At 48.2% G+C, this 16,440-nt stretch overlaps 1 protein-coding gene and 1 long non-coding RNA gene across 3 annotated transcripts; one reads left to right on the top strand and one right to left on the bottom strand.

Moving 5' to 3' along the window:
• Positions 1-1,755: 1,755 nt before the first annotated feature.
• LOC136401293 (uncharacterized) lies at positions 1,756-9,366 on the bottom strand. The gene is made up of 3 exons (XR_010750494.1): positions 8,931-9,366; positions 8,067-8,141; positions 1,756-1,958 (listed from the first exon to the last, which is right to left on the bottom strand). It is a non-coding gene; the product is annotated as an uncharacterized lncRNA (long non-coding RNA).
• Positions 9,367-9,480: 114 nt separating this feature from the next.
• On the top strand, positions 9,481-15,775 carry KLF10 (KLF transcription factor 10). Of its 2 annotated transcripts, none has more exons than XM_066379269.1 (4): positions 9,481-9,661; positions 12,507-12,740; positions 12,847-13,762; positions 14,230-15,774. In XM_066379269.1, the coding sequence occupies exons 1-4, from the start codon at positions 9,626-9,628 to the stop codon at positions 14,487-14,489; spliced, it is 1,446 nt and encodes a 481-aa protein (XP_066235366.1). In that variant the 5' UTR covers positions 9,481-9,625; the 3' UTR covers positions 14,490-15,774. The 2 variants fall into 2 exon arrangements, with proteins under 2 accessions (XP_066235366.1, XP_066235367.1); XM_066379270.1 differs by having other exon boundaries at positions 9,526-9,665; positions 12,510-12,740; positions 14,230-15,775.
• Positions 15,776-16,440: the final 665 nt, after the last annotated feature.

Genomic DNA, 16,440 nt, shown 5'->3' with positions numbered 1-16,440 from the left:
CCCTGTATTTGTTTTATATTTGTTATCGGGAGCAACTCAGCACTTAAAACCAAAAAGGCCTATCTATGTGCTTGTCTTTAGGGGTGAAACGAAGGATTTCCTGAGAAGACAACTAAGTTTGATGGGAGGGGAGTTGAAGAACCCTAAGGAAGAACATTTATGACACTTGCCCTTCTTCTAGAAGACCTCAACATTCAGAAGATTTCGATTAAAATGGCCATGCCACATGCTGGACATAGGGTGCACTAACCAGAGCTTCCACTGGTTACCTACCCCCCTGCAGGTTTGTGTTATAATCCCGGTTATAATTCACAGAGAAGCTGTAAGATGTTCAGCCTTGGAAAAGGAACACCCCTTCTTTCATATCCATGACACTAGCCAAGATTACAGAATTCTGAAGGCTGAATAGATAAAAGTTAGTAACTGGGACCATCCAGAGAAAATGGAAGCGCATACCGTTTAAGTAAGACTACCTTTATAATTATTGATGTGCAGAAAAATGTCCATGATAGATTAATTTTTTTAAGTGCAGGCTGTAAAATAGCATATTATATAGAGAGGGGGAAGTGAGAAGGCAGGGCAGAGAAAAAGAGACTGAAAAAAAATATATGAAAATGTTATTAATGGTTAATTCTGGGTAGTGTGATTATGGAAGAAATTCATCTTTTTATTCCTTTTTTGTATTTTTTTAATTTTTTATGATCAGCATGTATTACTTTTGTTTTAAAACCATAAGGTGGCCCTGGCTGGTTTGCTCAGTGGATAGAGCGTTGGCCCAGCATGTGGACATTCTGGGTTCGATCCCTGGTCAGGGCACACAGGTAAAGAGACCATCTGCTTCTTTCCCCCTCCCTTTCCCTCTTCTCTCCCTCTTTCTCTCTGCAGTCAGTGGCTAGATTGGTTCAACTGTTAGCCCCAGGCACTGAGGGTAGCTCAGTTGATTCAAGCATTGGCCCCAGACAGGGTTTGCTGGGTGGATCCCAGTTGGGGTGCATGAGGAAGTCTGTCTCACTATCTCCCCTCCTATTGTTTAAAAAAAAAAGGCCATATGGCTATTTCCATTTTTTAAAATTCAAAATGTTAAATAACTGTTAACTGCCAGTTGGAACCTTGCAGAGCCATTTAATCACTTAACTACTTCACCTCTTGCGGAGATAAAAAAGAGCAGAATAGAGAGTGAAAACATTTAATTCTCCCCCCTCCCCCCCAAAAATCCTAATGTAAAGTGTTACAATAGTATACCATGAACTTTATATAGTGGGTCAAATTAAGTCCTCCATATTCTCAGTGAACCAGGCAACAACTGGTGCATAGCAGAGGCTGGGTCAAAGTGAACTCCCTTCCTTCCTATTACACACTTATTTCCATCTCGGAGCACTCAGGAGAGTGCTTGTGGGGCAGGGAGGGGATATTTCTTCCAGATCTACATACTTCCCTCTTCTCCAAGTTAAAAAAAATTTTAGTTCTTACTCTAATTTTTCTTCCTCTTCTTCTTCGATTTTTCTAGTCTTCCTTCCTGGGGCTTTCTCCTAGCTGTTTTAGATTCTTAAAAAAAAAAGTATTCTTATAAAATAAATATTTTGAACACCATAGCCGTCACTGAAGAACTGTAATAAACACACATATACTGTTTCAGTTATCTCTTGCAGCATTGCAAACCACTCCACAACCAGGGTCACCCCTGCAGACAGAAATGGTGGTAGGGGACTATCAGGTGGATGGGAGGCAGGAAATGACACCTGGTTTGCTCTTCCATTTATTGTTCATGATTCTGTGAGTCAGGGACTGAAGCAGGGCTCATCTCTGCTTCAGGCTGTGTGGGCTGGTCCTGCCAGGTGCTTGTATTTGAAGTTTTGTTCCTGGCTGTTCTTTGGGGTCTTGGTCTCCTCCTGTGGCCATTCTCTCTTCAGATTTTCTCTCTCATGAAGTCACTCAGCCTAAGCAACTCTGCCTAGTGGCTGGTTTCCAAGACAGTGAAAACAGAAACTTAAAAGGCTTTCTTAAGATCTAGATGCGAAGTCCCAGAGCACCCACCCAGGATTCTATTGGTCAAAGCAAATCCCAGGGCCAGCCTGAATCAAGAGTTGGGGAAATAGACAGTAGGAATGGCAAAGACACATTGGAAAAGATTATATGGAATGGGAGGTGTTGCGGCCATCTTTAGAAACAAACTACTTAAAGAGTTCAAAATTGAAAAGAAATACTTTAATGAGCTTAAAAACCATAGTAATTAGTATAGTAAAAATAACTAATGATATTCACCAGTCAGAGGGGATAACTTTTTCTAAGTTGTCTGACACTTTCACTTTCTGAATCGCTCTTGCGTGCCTTTCATGGCCACTTGATGTTAGGCTGAGAAATCCTAAGTGCAGTGTGTATGAAGTCCTTGCTGAGTCACCTTTGCCAATATTTCACCATGGAGCTGTTCCCTCTCATCCTGCTTCCTGTGCCTGTAGCTCTCCAGACACCCACCCTCAGTTTCCTGATCTCTTGTTCTTCACCCTTCCTACGGAGTTTGACCCATTCCTCTGGCTTTTACTGCCACCTCCATGCTAATGACTCCCAACATTTCATCTCCAGCCCAGATTTTTCTTTCCTGGGCTCCAGACCTGAAATTCCAACTTCCTGCTGGGCATCTCTGTTTGGATGTTCGGAGGTCATTTCATCTTTACATGTCCTAAATCAGATTTGGCATTTTCTTCCTCTCTACCAAAACCTGCTGCCTCCCTGTGGGCCTTCCTTGAGCAATAGGTTCATGTTTTTGTCCTGTTTCACCCAGTGACTCAAGCCAGAAACCCAGCAGTCCTCCTCCACCATCTCCCTCTTCCTCATACCCACATCCAGTCAATTATCAAATGCCGCCAGTTCCTGGTATCGCCACTATCTCCTTATTTACACTAGCATCACCTTTGCTGCCTGCATTACTACAAAAGCCTTCTCATTGGCGTTAGAACCCCAACTACTGTGGTCTATTCTCCACACAGAGCCAGAATGAGCTTTCCTTTTTTTTCTTTTTTTTTAAATTTATTTATTCATTTTTAGAGAGAGAGAGGAGAGAGAGAGAAGGGGGGAGGAGCAGGAAGCATCAACTCCCATATGTGCCTTGACCAGGCAAGCCCAGGGTTTTGAACCAGCTACCTCAACATTCCAGGTCGACATTCTATCCACTGCACCACCATAGGTCAGGCCAGAATGAGCTTTCTATACCATCATTCCTAGTTAAAATCTGTCAGTAGGCTCTCGTTGTCCTTAAGATAAAAGTTCCACATCTACATTCCTTAGCATTTATGTGTGGGCTGCTTTCCTTAATACCCTAAGCTCCTCTTCCTATCTCTAAAATCTGTAACCCAGACAGTTCAGAGCATCCTGAATCCACAAAATTCTCTCTTCTCTCCATTGTCTCCCCTCTACTCCAGCGTAGAGATCAACTGGGGGAAGCCTTCCCTGATCCCTTCCTTGGTCCTCTATGGACATTCTGTGCACTCCCCTTCCTTAGCACTTATTCTTTAGTAATGCCTGGCTCACTTACTTACTTCTCACACTACATTGGAAGCTCCTTCAACCCAGAAGCTGTATCTTTTTCTTTTTTTTTTTTTTTACAGAGACAGAGAGAGAGTCAGAGAGAGGGATAGACAGGAATGGAGAGATGAGAAGCATCAATCGCCTGACCTGTGGTGGCGCAGTGGATAAAGCGTTGACCTGGAAATGCTGAGGTCGCCGGTTCGAAACCCTGGGTTTGCCTGGTTAAGGCACATATGGGAGTTGATGCTTCCAGCTCCTCACCCCTTCTCTCTCTCTGTCTCTCTCTCCCTCTCTGTCTCTCTCTCTCTCCTCTCTAAAAATGAATAAATACAATAAAAATAATTTTTTTTTTTTAAAAAAAAGAAGCATCAATCATCAGGTTTTTTTGCAACACCTTAGTTGTTTATTGATTGCTTTCTCATATGTGCCTTGACCGCGGACTTTCAGCAGACCAAGTAACCCCTTGCTCGAGCCAGCGACCTTGGGTCCAAGCTGGTGAGCTTTGCTCAAACCAGATGAGCCCGCGCTCAAGCTGGTGACCTTGGGGTCTTGAACCTGGGTCCTCCGCATCCCAGTCCGAGGCTCTATCCACTCGCCACCGCCTGCTCAGGCTGTATCTTTATGATTGTTCCTCAATATTCAGTTTCTGGCACATAGTAGGGTAAGAAATGAATGAATGGTGATACCCATTGACTAGGAGGAGCAAAGAGATGACTTATGGATACAATGTGTTTTAATATTCATAACTGAACTGAGGGATCTTTACATGTCAGCCCCTCCTCCCACTTCTTCATTATTCTGATTGAAGAACAAACCAGCATCATCAGCAGGAAAGGTCACATCTGTCTGAGTTACCGCCTACGATTGCCCAAGAACTTTTACTCACGCCCAAGATGACAGATTTCTGTGCCTGGTCCTGCAATGATAAAACTAAGGGACAGGTATAGAAGGATCCATACTTCTAGGCATTACTCCACATTTTAGCTATAACTCCAATAAGTTTTCAGAGACAACCTACAATTTTATTTTATCCATTTTAAAATCTTGAGTGCCTAATATGAAACAGGTAGTGGACCTGAAAGATAATTGTGATGCAGCCACCATGTTGAAGGAGCTCAAATCTAGGAGCTCAATGAAGGAGCAGCAAAAATACTTTTGTAAAATACTTCTTGCAATAAGATGTGATACGTGGCCCTGGCTGGTTGACTCAGCGGTAGAGTGTCAGCCTGATGTGCGGAAGTCCCAGGTTCAATTCCCCATTAGGGCACACAGGAGAAGCGCCCATCTGCTTCTTCCGTCTCCCCCCTCTCCTTTCTCTCTCTCTCTCTCTCTCTCTCTCTTCCCCTTCCACAGCCAAGGCTCCATTGGAGCAAAGTTGGCCCAGGTGCTAACAATGGCTCCATGGCCTAGCCTCAGGCACTAAAATACTATAGCTCAGTTTCCAAGCAACGAAGCAGGTACCCCAGATGGGGATTGTTGGGTGCATCCCAGTGGGGGTATATGCAGGAGATGGTTTCACTGTCTCCCTGCCTCTCAATTGATAAGAAAAAAAAAAGATGTGATATGTGCTCTGCTCTTATCAGGGAGGTGTGGAGAAAGTGTGATGGAAGTAGAGGAGAACAATGAATTCATCTTGGAGGTATCAAGAAATGCTTCAACAGGTGGCAAAGGAGCTCTTACAAGATAAAATCTACATTTCTTCCTAGACACTGTGGCCTCCTGTTGCACTTTAAAGAAAGTCTTAGGCCCTGGCTGATTGGCTCAGTGTGTCTACCCTGAATGTGGAAGTCCCAGGTTCAATTCCCAGTCAGGGCACCCAGAACTGACTGCTTCTCCTCCCCTCTGCTCCCCTTTCTCTCTCTCTCTTCTCCGCTTGCAGCCATGGCTTGATTGATTTGAGCACATTGACCCTTGGGCACTGAGGATGGCTCCATGGCTCCAGGGAGCCTCTGCCTCAGGTGCTAAAAATAGCTCATTTGCAAGCATGGCCACAGATGGGCAGAGCATCAGCCCCAGATGGGAGTTGCTGGGTAGATTCCAGTCAGGCGCATGCAGGAATCTGTCTCCCCTTCCCTTACTTATATTTAAAAAATAATAAAATAACATAAATAAAGACAGCCTTAGGCCCTGGCCAGTAGGCTCAGTTGGTTAAAAGCACTGTCCAGAAAAAACAAGATTTTGAGTTCAAGCCCCTATCAGGGCACATATGGGAAACAACTACTGAATGTACGACTAAGTGGAATAACAAATGAATGCTTCCCTTCTCCCTCTTCTCTCTCTCTCTCTCTCTCTCTCTGTCTCTCTAAAAATCAATCAATAAAAATAAGAAATAAGAAAAATAGGTAGTTCGGTTGGTTGGCATGTCATCCATAAGCACAGTGGTTGCCAGTTTGATCCCCGGTCAGGGCACATACAGGAACAGCTCGATGTTCCTGTTTCTATCTTTAAAAAGTAAATAAATAAAGACAGTCTTAATTTCATATGGTAGCCTATCAATTTCTGTCCTCTGGCTCCTCCTGCTTTGCTTTTCCAACTCTATTCTCTTCCACTTTCCCCAGCACCCTCTGTACCTCAGGCCACATAGCATCCACAGGGCAAGCTCCTGCCTTCCTGCCACAGCTGGACTCTGCCACAGCGGTTTTCCTCTACTCAGGTGCACTATCCCTGAATCTGCCTTTCCTCATTAGGTTCTCAGCTTAAGTCTCCTTCTTATAGCAAGCTTCTTTTCTTTCCCAAATCAGACCAGATACCCAGTCACATCACCCTATTGCTTCTATGCATTACAGTTCGTTTATTTACCTTCATAAATGTGTGTGTGTGTGTGTGTGTCTTGTCTCTGCCTTTCAAGCTTTTTGAGACCCAGGACCTGGCCTGTCTTATTCATTGCTGTTTTCCTAGTGCCCAGTGATAGAACACATAGTAGGTGCTAGACAAATATTTATTGAATGGAGTAGGTAAATGAGCAACAGTGTTTACTGAATGAGGGTGTGGCTTAGAAACATGGAAGTGTACCACATGTTTGAGGAACAGCAAATCATTTGCCTTTGCTGTGAGCAGGGGTATGTCTGGGTGGGAGATGTGGTTGGAAAGGTGGGGAGAGTACTTAGGGCCACATTGTATAGTTCTGAGTGGAATGGCCTTTTATCTCCTAGGCAATAGGAGTAAAGAATCTTTTTTATTTTTATTTTTTTTAAGGTGAGAGGAAGAGAAATAGTGAGGCAGACTCCTGCTTGTGCCCCGACCAGGATCCTCCTGTACCCCCCCACATCTGTGCCAATGCTCAAGTACCAAGCTATTTTCAGTCTGAGGCTGATGTGCTAGCTCCAGTGGAGCTCAACCAATGGAGCCACTGGCTGCAGGAGGAGAGGAGGGGGAGAAGGGGGGAAAGAGAGGGGTGAGAAGCAGATGGTCACTTCTCCTGTGTGCCCTGATCAGGAATTGAACCCAGGGACAATCATATGCCAGGCCAACACTCTATCCACTGAGCCACCAGCAGGGCCACAAAGGATCATTTGTAAGTAGAAAGTGCCATGATTGGATCATGACTTTCAAAAAGCCACTCTGGTCTAGTATGGAAAGTTTGGGCACCCAAAACCAGCTGGGGTGGAGGTGGAGGCTGGGTTGGGAGATTACAGATTGTTTAACCCAAGGCGAAGCTGATGACAGACTGACCTAGAGCAACCTTTGAGGGACAGAAGTGGAAAGTGAGGAAAGAGAAACATTTCTGAATCAAAACTGTAGGGACCTGGGATGCAGAGCTTTGCAGGAGAAGGTGAAGGCTACGCTGGAGACAGTGAGTTCACACAGGACAGAGCGGAGGATGATTTTAGTTTTGGTTATGTTGAGTCTGAGGTGGCGGGGGAACATCTTTCTCTCAATCTCTAGGAATTGTGCCACCACCACACTGTTCCTCCTACCCCTTTTCTCTTTTCTTTCCTGTTTTGAATCACTCCCACAAACCACGAATGCTTCCAGCTTCTCAGCATGTGGGGGCACCATGCCAGCAACCCCACATTCCTGAGGAAGGGATGGGGTTCAGACCTGGAGGGCTGGCTGTGGCCAACCGCAGGGGACTGCTCCCTGACAGGAAGGAAAGCTGGCCTGCAGGCTGGGCACAGACGGGAGCTTCCTCTGCTACAGCAGGTGCCCAGGGCCAGCTGTTCCAGCCCCTCAGGCTCAGATCAACAGGATGGGACAGCACAGGCGGAAGGAAGCCTGCGGGAAGGACACCCTGCAGACAGAAGGGGGAGGGGGCGGGCTGGTGCGGCGGGGAGACAGGAAGAGCTGCCTGGGCTGCTGAGCTGGCACCCCTCCAGCAGATTCAGGAGGCAGTGACAGCAGGCTATTCAGTTCTCTTCCTTCCCACCGTGGGCTTCTCTGGCCTTGTTAATATTATTATTATTATTACTGCTGTTGGCTAGCCTGGGCCTTAGATATACCAGTACCACCCGAAAATGTTTATACATTTTGCATTTTCTAAACAGTTTTCTTTCTATGCTCGTTCTGTGCTTATTGGTAAAAAAGAAAAGAAAAAAGAAGCTTACATTATTAGCCTTTCAGTTACACAGAGGTGAGGCAGCTCGCGGGAGGGGCAGTGATCTTTTGGCCACGTGTTCAAACTGTACAAAGGAGATAATATATCCGGTGTGCTTTAAGCCCCGTTATCACCACCCAACTCTCGAACAACTGCTGTGAGCTGGCACCAAACGGCTATAAAGGGGTAAATACGGAGCCAAAGCCGAGTTACTGAGGCTCCGCCCGCCTCGGACCGGCCGGGGGCGGGGGGGCGCGGGAGAGCCTGAAGGTGGGGGTTGTAGGGGAATGGAGGTCCCGCGTGCTGTGGGGCGGCGCTGGACCTAGCGGATATCCCTGCAGCAACCCCACCCCCAGGCGTGGCGGAAAGCGCCCCCGGCGACCCTGGTAGATTCCTCCCTCCCCACCCCAACCCGTTTCCTGGCCGGGCGCTTCCGGAGGCCTTGGGCTGGGATGGAGGTGGGGGGTTATCTCTGAAACGACTTGCAGACTGCAGTTTAAACTTGAACGACATCGAGCTCAAAACTCGATTCTGCAACCAAGCGTTGGCACCGGAAAGGATAAAAAAAATCGGGTCTACGACTCCCCATCAACCCATTGGTTCTCGGGTTTCCTGCAGTCCCCTCGCCGTCCAGGAGGAAGGATAGGCGGGGCAGGCAGGGGCGGGCACAGCTCCCAACTACGCAGCTGAGCAGGGCTAGCCTGCACCCGAGGCCCGGGCGGGGGCGGGGGGCGCAGTAACAGGTGTCCGCTGTGGGACTGTGCTCCCTTCCCGCCTCTCGCTGCCCCCGTGGTCCCAGAGACTCAGCGAGGCAAAAACCCAGCAAAAGCTCGAAAACTGCAGCTCAGTCGGCCACCAGGCTCTGCTTTCTCACCAGACGTGCAAAGGGATGGCGTTTCCAAATGCAAATCTCTTGGCTTGGACCCTTCTGCTTGCATCCACCGCCTCCCGCGCACAGCTGCCCGGCGTCCCGCCCACCCCGTGGCGGGCCGACTTGGGGCCACGCGCCAAGGGTACGCGGCGGAATGGGCATCCTTTTCCACTTCCACCTCCCACGTGGGACCAACCTTCCGCAGTGCCTGGGCGCGCCGCCGCCGCGCCTCCAGGTTAGGCCCCCGCCCGCGGCACCACCCCCTAGGTCGGGGCGGGGGACAACTTGCTGGCGGTGGGCGAGGGGTAGGGGGGTTGTTACGAAGTCTGGTGGCAGCAGGAGTCCCTCGGGCCGAGGGAACACGCTGCCGGGGATTGTGTACACGCTTCACTGACACAAGCTTCACGCTGCCGGGCAGCCGCTGATCACGCGTGGCCCCGCGAGCCTATTGGCCGGGACCTCACACACCTTTGCCGATGATTGGCCGGCTTCAGGCTCCGCCCCACCCCCGCCCACGGCGCGCGGCAGGCGGAGCGGCTACCTGAATGGGGAGGGGGCAGACGGCGCGGAGCGCGGCGGCAGCGGCGGCGGCGGGAGCGGCGTCGAGTGTCTCTGGGCGCCCGTCTGTGGCTAAGCAGCCAAGCAGCCAAGCAGCCTAGCAGCCAGTCAGCTTGCCGCCCGCGGCCAAGCAACCAACCATGCTTAACTTCGGCGCTTCTCTCCAGCAGACTGCGGTAAGTCACCTGGGAATGCCCCTGTCCTTCCTCGCCTCGCCACGTCCGAGGGGCCAGCGGGGGCGCGAACCCCGAGCCCTTGACATCAGCGGCGCCTGAGGACCGGGGCTGCGGCGGAGCGGTGGGGGGCTTCCTGCCTGCAGACGAGGCATTGGTGAGGGCGTGTGTGGCGCGAGGGGGTCCAGAGAAGCGGCCTGGGATGGAGCGCCAAGGGAGGGACGGGTCTCGTTCAAGGTGTAACGAGGGGAAGGGGCAGCTCCAGAGAGACTTGGGGCGAGCAGGGAGAGGGTGCGTGGAGGGGCGGCAAGGCTGAGGAGGGGCTCCCGCTCTGGCAGCGGGGATGGGGGTGTGGGGGGCCACCCTGCACCTGGCGCCGCGGAGAGATGCCTCCTCCTGGATCGGGACGGCGACCCGGGATGGGAGGGGGCTGTCGCTGGCATTTGAGGGGCGCGTTGCCCCCCGGAAAGGAGATCCTCTCTCGGGGGGTCTGAACAAGGCTTGCAGAACGGGGGCTGCTCAGCAGATAGCCGGGGCTGAGGGGAGGGGGCGCCCGGCGGGGATGCGGGCGAGGGGCGCGCGGGCCGCAGACCGCCGAGGAGGGAGCGGGGAGTGGACCCCCAGACGTCAGCGGGGAACTCCCCGTTCCCGGCGTGGGCAGGTGGCCGCCTTCTGCGCAGCCCTCGGAGGGGGTGGGAGCGGCCTCGGGGAGGGGAAGGCGGGACGCGGGAGCCCGCAGCCGGGGGGACGGGGGCCGCGTCTGGGATCCCGTGGAGACACGTGGGGGGCGAGGGCTGGAGCTGCGGGCTCGGGGGTGGACGCGCCGCGTCTGCTGGAGAGACCGGGTGGTCTGAGGCCCCCCGGGAGGCGTGGGAGGGAAGCACCGAGGGTTCGGCCGGATCCCCGGGGGCTTCGGTCGGCAGGGGGCGGGGGCTGGGTTTCCGCGGGGACCCGGCTCCTCCTCCGGCAGCTGCGGCGGAGGCCGGGGGCGGGCCGGGAGCGGCTGCGCCCGGGGAGCCTCTCGTCCCCGAGTGACCCAGCCCCGGCCTCCGCCAGGGGCGGGAGCGAGGCCGGGCCTCACTGTCGGTTCCTAAGGGAACCGCGGGGAGCCGCGAGGGGCGGGCGCTCCCGGAGTCGGGCGCCTGCAGCCCCGCCCCTCCCTGCGGGCTCCGGCGCGCACTGCCGGGCGGTTGGCGGCGGCGCCCGCGGCCCCTCCCCCGAGCCGGCGGGAGGGCGGGGGCCCGAGAGCTCAGGAAGTAGGTGAAAGGTGACGGCGCGGCAATTCCCAGTTCACGTTTCCTGCGCTGCCCGGAGCAGCCGCTGATCACGCTTTGTTCACATGCCTCGCCCCCTCCTCCCATCCGCCCCCGCCTTGACGGCCCAGCCAATCCGGGGCCGGGCCGCCCGGCCGGCTGGCCTATGGCGGGGGCAGGGGTGTAGGGACGTGCGAGCCGCGAGGAATGTTCCCAGTGACTCACCCATGAGCCTCATTGAGGTTAGGGCGGCCCCATCCGTCTGTCCCCACCAGCTAGGATCTCCCCCGCGGTCCGCCTCCGCCCCTCGTCTGCCTCCCCTGCCCGCGCCTCCGCCCGCGCTTCCCTTTCCTCCCTCCCGCCCCACTCTCTTTCCTGCCCTCCCCGCTGCTCTTCCAGCTCACACTCTTTCCCTGCTGCCTGCCTTTCTCTCTTTCCTTTCTTTGCCTTGGCGTCTTGAGGCTTTTACTCATACGCGCGCTGTCCATGCAGCTTATATAAAGGCGCGCTGTTATGCAATTGCACCGTTAGCGGTATTTCAAGAGCAGTGGCTCGTTTTCTAAGCATTTCAACACGAATCGTTTACGCATTTTTAAAAACGAGCGTTGAGAATAAATACCTTGCAAGGTAAAGAATGCTTTTCGGTGTTTTTACACAATCTCTAGTTTGAGAGAAAGAATGGGATCACGTTAATGAGAGAGGTGGTGGGTAGTAACATTTTTAAAAGTGCAGTTTATGGAACTTGAACGTGAAGCATTAAAGACTTGGTAGAAGGTGCTATACGGAGGAATACTAAGCATGTACTGTTAATCTTGTCATGAGGCAGTTCTTTAAAAAAAATCGAAGATACTTTGTTTTGACTGTTGCAAACCTGCAGCCAGAATTTTTTCAAATTCTGAGTAGAACATTACGTTTCCTGATTATCTTATTAGTATTATTGCATTAGCTGGTTATAGTTGTGAATAGCAAACCATTATGTTAAAGTAGATTCAGTGAAAGGGAACACAAGAAGTTGCAACTTAACTGTAATAAAATAAAGCTTTGGAATATTTTCCATATATTTCACTTTATCTCTCTTGACATACATAACCCAAGTTATCAAAAAAAAAAATGTGGATTTCAAGTAACCTAATATACTAATTTGAAAGAGACTCTGAAGATTGTTTATCCTGTTGATTTTATCCTAAAACAGGTCCATATGAACAGGCCAGGGCTCTATTTCTTGCCCTGCATTTTTAAGAAAGTCTTGAAAAAATAACTCCTGCAGAGCCTTCCCTTCCTTATTTTGTCTGACCCCAGTTGCAGTTGGCTACTGCTCTTCTCTGGAAAGAATGTATAACTTTTCCTTCTAAGCCAAATGATTCTCTTTTTTGGATCACAAATGCATTGATTCCTTTACCTCCTGTTCAAGCCTAAATGTGAGAGGAAGAATGAGGAAGATTTTATTGCCATTACCGTCAGAGTAGGGGTGAGAAAAAAATAAATTTCAAATTTAATTTGGAAAGTTATACAAATATAGTAAAAAAATTGTACAATGTTGTTTTATTTGGGTGATAAAAATATGCTTATAAGCATTTAATAATTTGTTTCTATAGGAGGAAAAAATGGAAATGATTTCTGAAAGATCAAAAGAGAGTATGTATTCCTGGAACAAAACTGCAGAGAAAAGTGATTTTGAAGCTGTAGAAGCTCTTATGTCAATGAGCTGTAGTTGGAAGTCTGATTTTAAGAAGTACATTGAAAACAGACCTGTTACTCCAGTATCTGATATGTCAGAGGAAGAGAGTCTGCTTCCCGGAACACCTGATTTTCATGCGATCCCGGCATTTGTAAGTATTGTTTTTAAGATGAGTGTAAATGATACAATTTTTTATAATTTATACTGAGGTGTACTTTATAATTCTTACCTTGTTGCCCATATATTTCTCTTTGTAGTGTTTGACTCCACCTTACAGTCCTTCTGACTTTGAACCCTCTCAAGTGTCAAATCTGATGGCACCAGCACCATCTACTGGACACTTCAAATCATTCTCAGATACTTCCAAGTCTCACATTGCTGCACCTTTCAAAGAGGAAGATAAGAGCCCAGTACCTGCCCCCAAACTCCCCAGGGCTCAGGCAACAAGTGTGATTCGTCATACAGCTGATGCCCAACTGTGTAACCACCGATCCTGCCCAGTGAAAGCAGCCAGCATCCTCAACAGTCAGGACAATTCTTTTCAAAGAAGAACCCACTCAAATGTTGAGGCTGCAACAAAAAACATACCTTGTACAGCTGTGTCAGTAAACAAATCCACATGTGAGAGAAACACAGTAGCACATGCTGATGAGAAAGCAAGTGCTGTACTTTATGACTTTTCTGTGCCTTCCTCAGAGACTGTCATCTGTAGGCCTCAGCCAGCTCCCATATCCCCCCAGCAAAAATCAGTATTGGTTTCTCCACCTGCAGCAGTATCAACAGGGGGAGTGTCACCTATGCCAGTCATCTGTCAGATGGTTCCCCTACCTGCAAACAGCCCTGTTGTGACAACAGTTGTTCCCAGCACTCCACCCAGTCAGCCACCAGCTGTCTGCCCACCAGTTGTGTTCATGGGCACCCAGGTGCCCAAAGGCGCTGTAATGTTTGTCGTACCCCAGCCCGTTGTCCAGAACCCAAAGCCTCCAGTAGTGAGCCCAAATGGCACCAGACTCTCTCCCATTGCCCCTGCTCCAGGGTTTTCTCCTTCAGCAGCAAAAGTCACTCCTCAGATTGACTCATCGAGGATAAGAAGTCACATCTGTAGCCATCCAGGATGTGGCAAGACGTACTTTAAAAGTTCTCATCTGAAGGCCCACATGAGAACACATACAGGTACCAACCATTTCTTACTTATGTCATAGAAATTTAGATAAAGGGCATTGATCAAAGTATAAACCAGGCATATTAAGGAAGAACTTGCCATATTAGCCAGTTCAGTGGATAATCTTTACCTGTTCAAGCTCCTTGAAAAGATTTCATTAAGGTGTTTTTGTTTTACTCAAATGATGATTCTTTTGATGTCTTCAGTGTAGCTACTTGAATAAATTATCTTTAAAACCTTTGTACCATAGTTTGAAGTTTGAAAATCTGTTTGTTGTGGGCTTCCTTTATAAAGGGAAGACTTATAAATGTGGCAATGAGAGTTGGAAATACTGGATACATGTATACTACTTACTTGACAGTTTTATTAATTTAATAGCTCATGTTTTTAAAATGTATATCCTTAGATTTAATTAAGGATGTAATTTACAGTGATTTAGTAAACATGTAGTAATGGTAATCTGAATTTTTTGTTTCAGGAGAAAAACCTTTTAGCTGTAGCTGGAAAGGTTGTGAAAGGAGATTTGCTCGTTCTGATGAACTGTCCAGACACCGACGAACCCACACAGGTGAGAAGAAATTCGCCTGTCCTATGTGTGATCGACGGTTCATGAGAAGTGACCATTTGACCAAGCATGCCCGGCGTCATCTGTCAGCCAAGAAGCTACCAAACTGGCAGATGGAAGTGAGCAAGTTGAATGACATTGCCCTGCCTCCAACAGCTCCTCCCACACAGTGACAGATCGGGAGGTGAAGAGTCAGAACTAAGTTTGGTCACAGTTGGGAGCCAGTGGTGATACAAGAATGCTTCCACTGCAAGTCTGTGGCCCCTCCGTGTGGGCTGAAAGCAGAAGCCCCACAGCTTGGGGAGGAGGCCCAGACTGCGATAGAGACGAGAAGTGCTGTGGTCACAGGCTCATCACAGAGTGGCAGGATTCATTTCTTACCACATAAGAGAGAAGAAAAAGTTTTTATTTAAGTATTTTTTGAAGGTTTCAGATGAGGTCTGCACAGATTTTGAATTTTTGTGCACAATTCGTTACTACGTTTGCCGTTTATACTTGAGACCAACTTTCAATGTGATTCTTCTAAAGCACTGGTTTCAAGAGTGTGGGGACTGGAAATCAACTTTGCGGTACAGAGTGGGGATGTAAAATCGGTCTTTATTATTACAAATACTGTCATCTTTATTCCTAGAGTTACCTTGTTTACTATTCCTAGTCTTTCCAGTCAACTTTGTGCATCGAGTTGTTAAATAGACCTAGCATTTTTACATTATGGCTGATGTTTGGAATTGATTAGCTGTATATTGCTAAAGAGGGCCCAAAGATTTGGAATCCTCAATAATTTAATTGCTTTGAAGTGTAGCTACAATTTTTTTTTCATTTTTGTTTTGAAAGTTTAACAAATGACTATATCTAGGCAACTTAATATGTTTTGTACTTTAGTTTGCCTGCAATTTCTTATGTATATTTGAAAGTTGCGTACCAATGTGTTTTCTCTAGAGACTAAGATACATTGCACTTTGTTTAGAAAAAAAATTTAAAGGTGAAAATATATATTGTAAAGAAGGGATATCAGGAATTTTAGATAACTCCTTGAAAAAGATGGCTTATGTCATCAGTCAAGTACCCTTATGCTATGAGGATATAACGTGTGCTTTATTGAATTAGACCATTATTCACAAATGGACAGATATTGTCCTGTTAATTTATAGGTTTATGAGGGGATGCGGAACTAGATGTGTAGAAAAATTACTAGAATATTCACTTCTGTTAACAGTATTTCTGTTGTATTCTGTTGTGTAGTTGATGATATACACAGTGATAAAAACAAAAGTAAATTGTTTAAAGTATTGTTGGAAATGTCCCTATATCTACACATTTAACATTTTTCTCTATACGGTCTAGATTTCTGACATCCAAAGTCTTAGACCCTTGAAAAAGTTTTCTTTTAATAAAAAATCTTTGTGATTTATAATTTGCACAATATTTCTTTTGTTGTACTTTATATCTTGTTTACAATAAAGAATTTCCTTTGATATATATAATTGGTCGATTATTTGTTAAACCTGCTTGACATTAATCACTTAGAGTACTATCAAAGGACTTAGTGTCTCTAAGGGCCTTAGAACTCTGTAAAGGGGTGTATTTAATATACGAATCTACTTAGAGAGTATGTGCGAAGTGAAGCCAGGTTATCTGTTCACTGAGATAAGGTAAGAGCCTGTCCAATACACTTTAACTTTTAAGCATTGTACATTTTTACGGTTTGGGGTTGAAATACAGTTCTGGCTCTTGTCAAAGCTTTAAGTAGCATTAAGTTAAAGGGAGTCTGACCAGGCGATGGCACAGTGGATAGAGCGTCGGACTGGGATGTGGAGGACCCTGGTTCGAGACACCGAGGTCACCAGCTTGAGTGCGGGCTCATCTGGCTTGAGCAAAAAAAAAAAGCTCACTAGCTTGGACCCAAGGTTGCTGGCTCGAGCAAGGGGTTACTTGGTCTGCTGAAGGCCTGCGGTCAAGGCATATATGAGAAGCAATCTGGTCCTGGTCAGATAGCTCATTTGGTTAAGAAGGTCGTCCCAAAACGACAAGGTTGCAGGTATGATCCCCGGTCAGGGCGCCCATGGGAAGCCACCAGTGAATGCATGACTGAGTGGAACAACAAATTAATGCTTCCCTTCACCC

This window comes from Saccopteryx leptura, chromosome 3, assembly GCF_036850995.1.
Source record: "Saccopteryx leptura isolate mSacLep1 chromosome 3, mSacLep1_pri_phased_curated, whole genome shotgun sequence".
NCBI classification, from domain to species: Eukaryota; Metazoa; Chordata; class Mammalia; order Chiroptera; family Emballonuridae; genus Saccopteryx; species Saccopteryx leptura.
This window is presented reverse-complemented; position numbering and strand designations above follow the sequence as displayed.